The 9,412-nt window shown below is 52.3% G+C and overlaps 1 protein-coding gene across 2 annotated transcripts; it reads left to right on the forward strand.

The window, feature by feature from the left end:
- Positions 1-1,298: 1,298 nt before the first annotated feature.
- On the forward strand, positions 1,299-8,917 carry LOC141977100 (coxsackievirus and adenovirus receptor homolog). Of its 2 annotated transcripts, none has more exons than XM_074938410.1 (4): positions 1,299-1,763; positions 4,124-4,215; positions 5,920-6,282; positions 7,407-8,917. In XM_074938410.1, exons 2-4 carry the CDS (start codon positions 4,161-4,163, stop codon positions 7,505-7,507), a joined length of 519 nt encoding a protein of 172 aa, XP_074794511.1. In that variant the 5' UTR covers positions 1,299-1,763; positions 4,124-4,160; the 3' UTR covers positions 7,508-8,917. The 2 variants fall into 2 exon arrangements, with proteins under 2 accessions (XP_074794511.1, XP_074794510.1); XM_074938409.1 differs by lacking the exon at positions 1,299-1,763 and adding an exon at positions 3,925-4,032.
- The last annotated feature ends 495 nt before the right edge of the window (positions 8,918-9,412 follow it).

The following is a 9,412-nucleotide window of genomic DNA, read 5'->3' on the forward strand; positions in this document are numbered from 1 at the left end:
GGAAGTCCCACCTGAGCTACCCCGGAGGCACCCGGCGGAGCTCTAACGCTGCTGTGGTGGTTGTGAACGCTCATTGTGCTTCTCGAGCTCTCTGATGTGGGGGGTCAGCAATTTTTTTTCCCAAAGTGCACTCAGACTGGCAGCCGATGGCGCGCGGACCGGCACTGGTCCGCGGACCGCCACTTTGAGTAGCACTGGTTTAGAGAACCTGCCTTCTGGATCGCAGATGGACACACGTCTCCCCTTTGTCTGGGCACCTCGACTTCCCTTGCGATCATCCGTTCCCTCTAGCCCTCGCCTCGGGCGACAGCTTAGAGGTCACATTGTCCAAGTTCTGTGGTTCAGAGGACACTCGTCCACCGGCCTCTAGGCCCTCGCCTGCTCAGCGTCACTTGCAAGAGCCTGCTGCAGTCGGGAGAGTGCTGATCCCAGGCTGTCCGCTGAGCGAGCAGAGTGGTTTCACTGTGAAATCGGCTAATCAACTCCAGAGTCCTGCTGTGGAACCAGATGAGAGGAAAGTGGATTTGGCTCAGATTCCTTCCTCCCACAAGCCAACCTTAGCACGAAAGTGACATGAGGCCGGTGGGTGAGCGGGCGGGTGGAGAGCCTTGATCTCTGCTTGATCCGTCAGCCATGGAATTGTTCTTGGGTTCTCCACTGGGCTGTGATCCCGAACACCTGGGAGTCACACGCTTGGGGGCTGCCTTCGCAGCTGTTCAAGGCTCTCTGCGTCATTTTCCTGTTTACGGGGACGTTGATCTCCAAGCCCCGTTCCCTCAAAAAAACCCACCCTCTCTCCTGACACCCTTAGGGGTCCGTCTGGATCTACATCGGGTAAAGTTCATCCTGAGTATGTTCTAGCTACAGTGCCTCCATGTGGTCTGCCCCAGCAGATTGCTGTCTCCTCTTATAGACTGGAAGCACCTTGCAGCCTGGATTTCCATGGTGTGTGTGCAACACGCAGCACAACAGGGCCCTGATCTCACTCAGGGTCTGTGCAACACCCAGCAAAATGGGGGACCCCAATCTTGGTCATGGTCTGTCCTGCACCTGGCACAATGGGGGCCCTGATCTTGCACAAGGTCTGTGCAGCACCTGGTACAATGGGGCCCTGATCTCAGCCAGGGTCTGTTCTCACCTGGCACAATGGGTGCCTGATCTTGGTTGGGGGTCTGTGCAGGGCCAGAACAATTGGGCCCTGGTCTCAGGCAGGAGCCTCTATTGCAAAACAGCCAGTTACTGACTATGATAAATTCCACGTCTGCTTAACCAGGCGCACAAAGGGGCAAATTCCACTCTGCTGAAAGCAGATGAGGCCAAGCTGAGCCATACCCATGATGTGTCTGACTCATCACCCTTTTCTGTGCAGGGGCAGGAGGTCCCTGGGTTCACAAGGCACTGGGCTGAGAACCAGCAGCTCATTTCAAGTGATCTGGTCAGCTGCCATCGGGTGGGAACAGCTCTCTGCTCCTAACAGCCTGAGCTGCATTTGCTCCAGCAGCTGGGCTGTGGGCCACAACGGTTGGCACTTCAGATAACCCATATGATGGATTTGGCACTTGGGATGTGAGTAGGGGCTGTGGGTGGTGTGACTCAGGATGCCCGCCCGGTATAATCCCGCCAAGCTGGACTCACTTGCCAACTTGCACGCCAGGAGAGGCAAGGAGGTGAATGGGCTGTGTGATATGGAGAGAAAGAAGAGAAACTTACATTGCACAGTGGAGATCGCTGATCTGTGAGAAACGGAGAACAACATCCTGCAGGTGAGATTAATCTAATCTATCTATCTATCTATCTGTGTATCCCCATGCAAATGTTAGGAACCATTAGGAAAGGGATACATAAGAACGGCCACACTGGGTCAGAGCAAAGATCCATCTAGCCCAGTATCCTGTCTTCCGACAGTGGCCAGTGCCAGGTGCCCCCGAGGGAATGGACAGAGCAGGCAATCACCAAGTGATCTATCCCCTGTTGCCCATTCCCAGCTTCTGGCAAACAAAAGCTAGATAATAAGACAGAAAATATCATATCACCTCTATATAAATCCATCGTACACCCACATCTTGAATACTGTGTGCTGATCTGGTTGTCCCATCTCAAAAAAGATACATTGGAATTGGAATAGGTATAGAAAAGGTAAAAAAAAAAATGATTAGGGGTATAGAACAGCTTCTGTATGAGAAGAGGTTAAAAGGTCGGGGACTTTTCAGCTTGGAAAAGCAACGACTAAGGGGCGATATGATAGAGGTTTATATAATCTTGACTGGTGTGGAGAAAGTGAATAAGGAAGGGTTATTTACTCCTTCTCATAGCACAAGAACAGGGGTCACTCAATGAAATTAACAGGCAGCAGGTTTAAAACAAACAAAAGAAAGGCATTTTTCACACAATGCACAGTCAACCTGTGGAACTCCTTGCCCCAGGATGTTGTGAAGGCCAAAACTCTAACAGCGTTCAAAAAAGAACTCGATACGTTTCTGGATGATAGGTCCAGGATGGACAGGGATGCAACCCCATCCTCCCTAGCCTCTGTTTGCCAGAAGCTGGGAGTGGACAAGGGGGGATGGATCACTCAATGATTGCCTGATCTGTTCATTCCTTCTGAATGAAGCACCTGGCATTGCCATTGTCAGAAGACACGATGCTGGGCTTGATGGACCATTGGTCTGACCCAGTATGGCTGTTCTTATGTTCTTATATTCTTAAATCTATCTATCTATCTAACTATCATCACTGCAGTATCTCAGTGCATCCCCAGGAAGTCGATATCCATCAGGCATCCCAATGCATTTTCTGTGATGCTTGCTTTATTCTGGCATGATTTTTATTTAAAAAATACAAAAGCATTCTTGACTTATTTTTCAAGAGACATCCTCAAACCAACTTGTCCTCCCCCCTCCCCCTGCCCAGTGGGCAAGACCAGCTGTCCCACAGGAACTCAGCCAGTGGCTGTAGCCTTGTTGGTTCTCCAGAAATGCAAACAGAGTAGCCTGTGGCTTCATGCTCTCAGCTTCCCTTTGCTTTCTTTAAATGTTGACACTGAGTTTAGCTTGTTCCTAGCGGCATTTTCAGGCTGGGTCACGGGGGCAGCTCCAGGTCGGTATCTGCCTTTTCATGGAGGGAAGAACCTTTTTTGCATTGGTTTACCTGTTGCTGGATTTGAACCCGGTGTTCGCCATGGATTAGCGTAATTGAATATTTGCTATGGAGGCTTGGCAGAATTCGATTTTCATTTTTTGGCCATTTCTGTGGATAATATTGATGGTTATTTTAAAGCAATTTTTAGGTTTATTGATTTAGATGGTCACAGTTGCAGGAAACTGCAGTGATTAGAAGTCGCAGGGTCCTCGCCTCCGCACCTCCGTGCTCCTAAAATGAACACATTATAGGGAGCATGAGCCGGAGCCAGCTCCCCCCACCATCTAAACGGGCCCTGCTCCAACTCTGGTAATGCCAGCAAACATCGTGATTTACATGAACGTGGCCAATACATTCTCAAGCAGTATTTTTCTTATTTTGCTTCTTTGTTAATATCGCTGGAAATGTTTTTGCAGTGGTTTGTGAGTATCTGGTGAAATCAGCATTTGCTGACATTTACTGATAACAATAAAAACTTTCCAAGCCTACTCATATGATCTGTAACCTATTCAGAGAGGATGAAAATCACTGATAAGCTATTGAGACAGATGCCAGCTGGATGGAATTTCTCTGTGTAGCCATGCTGGAAACTCGCTTATCTCGCTTTGCCAGGTAGGAAGGAAGCAAGGAGAATTTGCCCCCAATCAGCCTCTGCTGCGTTGAGAGGGGAGGGAAGGTGGTAGGGGCCGGAGAGGAATCACTGCCCTTTTGGAGAGTGTGGTGGGAGGGAGTGAATGATGGTGGGCGGTATGGAAAAAACTCCCACTGCTATTTCCAGATTCTTCTTAGGATCCAGATATGTCCTTCCCCGGGCTGCGTCTGAGCTTTGCAGCTGTCCCTGGTCTCCGATCTTGGAGGGAGGAGCTCGCCCATCGAGACCAGGACTGCTCCCTGGTGCAGTTTGCTTGGGGTTTTGCGGGCTCAGCCAGGTTCCCCTCCTGTTTGCATGTAGTGACCCCTTTTGCCTTTCTCTTCCCTCTCTCAGGTCAGGGGGAACAGAGCTGCCATAACAGCCGGTGGAGATGGGGCGTGATCTGCTGCACCTGGGTCTCCTCATCACAGTTCTCCAGCAGCTAGGTAAATACTGGGAGTGTCACCGCACGGCTGTTTTGTCTGTGTGGGATTGGGATGGGGGTCTCAAATGGGTCGGGGTCCTTCTCTAGAGCCCAGCATGCAGGGATCTCAGAGTGCTCTGCAGACAGTAGTTAAGAACGCCTCTATTCTATTCTATTCAGGTTCGTGCCCATCACCATGGTACCTGATCAACTCACAACCTCCCTGGGAGGCAGCTTAATATTAGAGTTGGTTGACATTTTGAAACAGAATTTTTTTGCTGTTGTCCAAAACCAGCCCGGTCACGTTCTTCTCTACCAGACCTGGCCTGGTCACAGAGCTCACTTACCCACCCCAGCTGTGCTCCTCAGCATAAGATCTTTTAATGCTCTGCCAGGTATGGCTGGGGCTAGTTGAAATAAGGTGTTTTACACACTGCGCCACCTAGTGGCTGAACACTACAATACGGTTTAACGTTCCATTACGTCTCCCCCTTCTAAGGTCTACATTCCCACCATTTCCCATAGTTTCCCGGCCACGCTCTCTTTGAAGTTCAGTACGGATCAGGCCTTTGAGTGTCTCTGAATCGTGCTGGTTTCCTAATTACAGAACCTGAACATGGAACAACTTGGTCATCTGGCTGTCCGTTAGTTACGACTGGCTCTGGTCGGTTTGGAATCCTTGAGCCTTCTTCGTGTCCTGCATCTGCCACCTGTAGAGTTTACTCTGTTGATTGTTCCTGCTGAGGAACAAAGTGTGGGTGTTGGTGGTTTCCGCTGAACTCTCCACCGTCCGTCTTGATCACATATGATCTAGGCACAGAATTCTTTTTCTTTAGGACAGCTGGCGTTGTGCATCCTTTTTCTCCATCCGATTTGGCATGAATATGGTCACCAGGTTCTAGACCCGGCAGTTCTCTAACTGAGCGAGGTCTGTTGTATACGTGTTCCTAAGCTCTCTTAGCGTTTTTTATCTGGTTTGAGACAAGGAACGTGGGCCCTGGTCATTGCAGATCCCCTTGTGCCTTTCCTCCAGGCCAGGCTCTTCACGCCAGTGCCCTGATTCCCAGCTCAGCCTCCTTCCCCCACCCCCATCTCCATCTGGACCCAGGTTTCTTCTACACTTCATTTTGCTCGGTGGTGTTGTGCACTGATGAGCAGCGATCATTTCCCACCCAGGGGTGGCTGCCTGTCTGGAGTGGTTGGCGTGACTCTCAGGCTGGGTGCATGGTTGGTAAAGCACGGAGGGCTCCTTCGAGTGAAACGGGAGTGCTTCAGTAAGCTCTGTTCTGTTTGCATTGTTGCATTAAATCCTATGGCCGTTAATTCAATCCCTTCATCTGTGTCTTCTCCATGGAGTTATTTGATGAGGGGAGAGGGGCACAGCCCTGGGCTGACTGGCTTACTGGGATGTTGCAGTTCTGGTGCCATGGTGGTGACGAGGCCAGAGGACGGCGGGGATGGCATAGGTCTGGGAGCATAGTGCTGGGGGCCACAGGACTGACGTGCTGGGACGGTGTAGTTTTGGCATATGGTGGTGGTGACAAGGCCATAGGATGGGCTCGCTGGGATGGTTTAGTTCTGGTGTGTGGTGGTGGTGGTGACAAGGCCGTAGGACAGGCTCAGTAGTAGCCAGAGGCCCGGGTCAGGATCAGCTTCAGGTGAGTACCGACAGCGTTAGACGTGGCTCCTGCTCACCGGGGTGTGACTTTGCTCTGTTGTTCCCTAGCCTGCCCGGCGGAGCCATGTGGGAACACCTCCCACACCCAGCTGCAGGCCCAGGTCGGGGAGAACATCTCCATGAGTTGCCCCTTCTCAGTCTCCGATCCCAGAAAGGTCTCAACGGTCATGTGGAACTATCGGAGCCAGACCAGTGAAACCAACCTCTACATGAGCAGCAATGGGAGCGAGAATTGCTCGCACTACAGGCCACGCTTCAAGGGCAGGACCTGGGTTAACGCCACAGGGCTGGCCCATGGCGACGCCACCCTGCACCTTGCCGGAGTCACAGCGTCCGACCAAGGGAACTTCTCCTGCTATGTGGGTCTGGGCTACGACTGTGTGTCTGCGGAGGTGTGGCTCTGGGTCAGCGGTAAGTAGGAGGGAGAGGCGAGGAGGCACGTGTTCGGCGGAGAGGCCTCCGGGCCACCTCGGCTTTCGGATTCAGCCTCGGGGAGAAGAGAATGAGAATCTGAGAGCTGAGTGTCCATTTGGGCTCATCCCCACCCCCAGTGGGCGCCATACGGCCTGTCTGAACCTGGCAGCATGTGTGTAGCAGGGAGCCAGGCCCTTTCTATGTACAAACACGGCCCCTGCTTCCCAGAGTATCTGAGTTGCTCCCCATCCTTAATCCCAGCCCCCTTGTGAGGGTGGGCCGGGCTGTCTCCCCCATTGCACAGCTGGGAAACTGAGGCACAGAGCGACGCAAGGGATGTCTGCACTGCACGCAGTGTGCGGGATTGCAGCCCCTGGAGAGATCCCCGCACTAGTGGGGAAGCAACGGCAGCCAGGGCTGTATAAGCTGGGACCCTGCAGGTCAACTTGGGTGGTGAGCCCATGCTGCCAGGACGTGAACTAGCTAGAGTCAGCTCCCTTGGGTGTGTCAACGCGTGCTGCAGTTCTGCCCCTGATGGCAGGACAGCCCTACCCTAGGGGGTCTGTGGCAGAACAGGGAATTGAACCTTGATCTCCCAAGTCTCTGGCTAGTGTCCGAACCTGCCTCTCGTCCTGCTCGTGGTGGGTCCGTGGCCGCACGGGCCCCATGCTATGACATGGCACCGACGCACCATGATGCCCGGTTGACGCGCGGGCTGATGACATGCCAATAGTGTGACATCGCATCAGACGAATCCCCAGGGCCTGGCGAGGGGCAGCTCTGGACGAGCCTCAGCTCTGTGCGATGCCAGCGCAACGTGGCATGGCAGTGCAGACACAGAGCCCCCAGATGCAGTGACTCGGGTCGGAGGCAAAGTCCCAGAGGCCACCACCCTGTGCAAACAGCCCTCTGCGTGTGCCTGCAGAGCGTCTGCCGGGGGCTCTGGCAGTGAAGCCCCAGCGGCTGAAGAGCAAGCTGGCTGGCATAAGACGTCTGCTAAACAGGAGCTTTGTTGGCGTAGATTCTGGGTTCGGGGACTCCCCATGAGCCAGCAGACCAGTTTGCTCCCCACCAATCTGGGAAGCCTCGAGTGGATCAAACCTTTTCCTTCTTCTTTGCAGAACATCAAGAGTCTAGGTTGGACCTAAACTGCGGGCTCGCTGCCATCTGCTTCTCTGGCCTGGTGCTTCCCCTTGCCGCAGCAGTTACCCTGTGCGTGTGAGCGCAGGGACGGGGGCTAGGCCCCAACTGGGGCATGGCTGTGAAACACTCGGAAGCCTCCGGGTGATCAAAGGGGACAGCCGCCTCCTTGAACACGCCAGCCTCTCTCACATCTCAGCGCTGCAGCTGGCACGGGGCCCTCCAAGACAGGCTGGTACATGAAACATACACAGCTGGGACACTGAGTGCTTGTCTACACTGAAACTCTACCCTGGCGCCGCTATGCTTCAGTGTAGACACCACCTGTGCCGACGGGAGGGATTGTCCCATCGCTCGGGTAATCCACCTTCCCAAGAGATGGTAGCCAGGTTGATGGAAGAAATCTCCTGTTGGCCTAGTGCTGTCTACACGGGGAGTTAGGTTGGCTTAACTGTGCTGCTCAGGGCTGTGGATTTTTCACATAGCTGGGCAACGTAATTATGCCAACCTAAATTTCTTTTTTAGACCAGGCCTTAGGGTCCTGCATTGCTCCTAGCAAGGCACAGAGGCAGCCAGCATATGCTGCTACTGCTGGCTTACCAGCGTCCAGTATTTCCCGGCATGAAGGGTTTTTTTGCAAATGACTCTGTGCCTCAATGAATTTATTATTATGCAAAACTGGACAAGCGGCATTGAGGGTCACGTTGTCCCGAAGAGCTCGGAGGGTGGCGGTTCTCTTCCAGCTTCTCTTCCAGCCAGAAACTGAGTGCTTGTCCCACGGGACCATTTCTTCCTTGTAAACCCAGAGCGAACTCGAATCCCACAGTATTCCCACAAGCCCCGTCTCCAAATCCAAGCCGTTAAAGGGCATGCCCCAAGATTTACTGGTCCCTTGCCACTCATTTATTCTCTCTCAGACAGACTTCTTCACTCAGCTGGCTTTATCAGCGAGTGCCCCTCTGTGATAAATGAAGCTCCCTTTTATGGACACTCAGCCAGCCAATAGCTATAAAATCCCTCTTAGGAGCTGTTCTCTAATTGCTCTACCTCTAAAGGGTTAAAAAGTCTCAGTGCTATGCGTAGGTAAAAGGAAGTGAGTGGGCACCTGTCCAAAAGAGCCAATGGGAAGGCTAGAACTTTTGAAAATGGAAACAAGGCTCCCCTTTTGTCTGTCTGTGGTTGTTCCCTGGGGAGGGGTGGACAGGGCAGAGCTATGCTGTAAGAGCTTGGGCCAGGTATGAAAAAAAAATCAGTATCATACCTAGAAATTACTCATTTAAAAACCTCAGGTATGTAAGTAGACCAGGAAATGTCCAGGAAGACGCGATTAGGTTTATCCCTTTTATTTCGTTATGGCTTGTGGATTCCTCTGTGCTAACCCCAGGTGCTTTTTGTTTTGCTTGTAACCTTTCAGCTGGACCTCAAGAGAGCTATTCTTGAGGTTAATCCTTCTAGGGTTGTTGTTTTTTAATCTAGCAAATGCCCGAGTTCCCAGATGTATTTTGTTTCTTTTTTTTAATTAATAAAATTTACCTTTTTTAAGAACAGAATTGAATTTTTTGTGTCCTAAGAGGTTTGTGCCCATGTTGTTTAAATTAGCAGGTGGCAACAGCTAATTTCCCCCCTTTTTTTTTCTTTCTCAGCTTTTCCCCGGAGGGGAGGTGAAAGGGCTTGAGGGTACCCCACAGGAAGGAACGCCCAAGTGAGCCTTCCTGGGCTCTCAAAGGGGTTCTGCACTTGGGGGGTGGCAGCATCTACCCATCCAAGGTCAGAGGGAAGATGTAACCTTGGGAGTTTAACGCTTGGAGTGGCCAGTATTACTTTTTAGAGTCCTTGCAGGCCCCCACCTTCTGCACTCGCAGTGCCAGAGTGGGGAATCAGCCTCGACACCCTCCATCCAGCTCACCCCCCGCAGGACCTTCTGGAGTTTGGAAATGTGCTGGCTGCACGTTGCGGGCTGAGAGTGTGCCAGGGACGGGGGTTTGTG

This window comes from Natator depressus, chromosome 24 (genome assembly GCF_965152275.1).
Source record: "Natator depressus isolate rNatDep1 chromosome 24, rNatDep2.hap1, whole genome shotgun sequence".
NCBI lineage: Eukaryota > Metazoa > Chordata > Testudines > Cheloniidae > Natator > Natator depressus.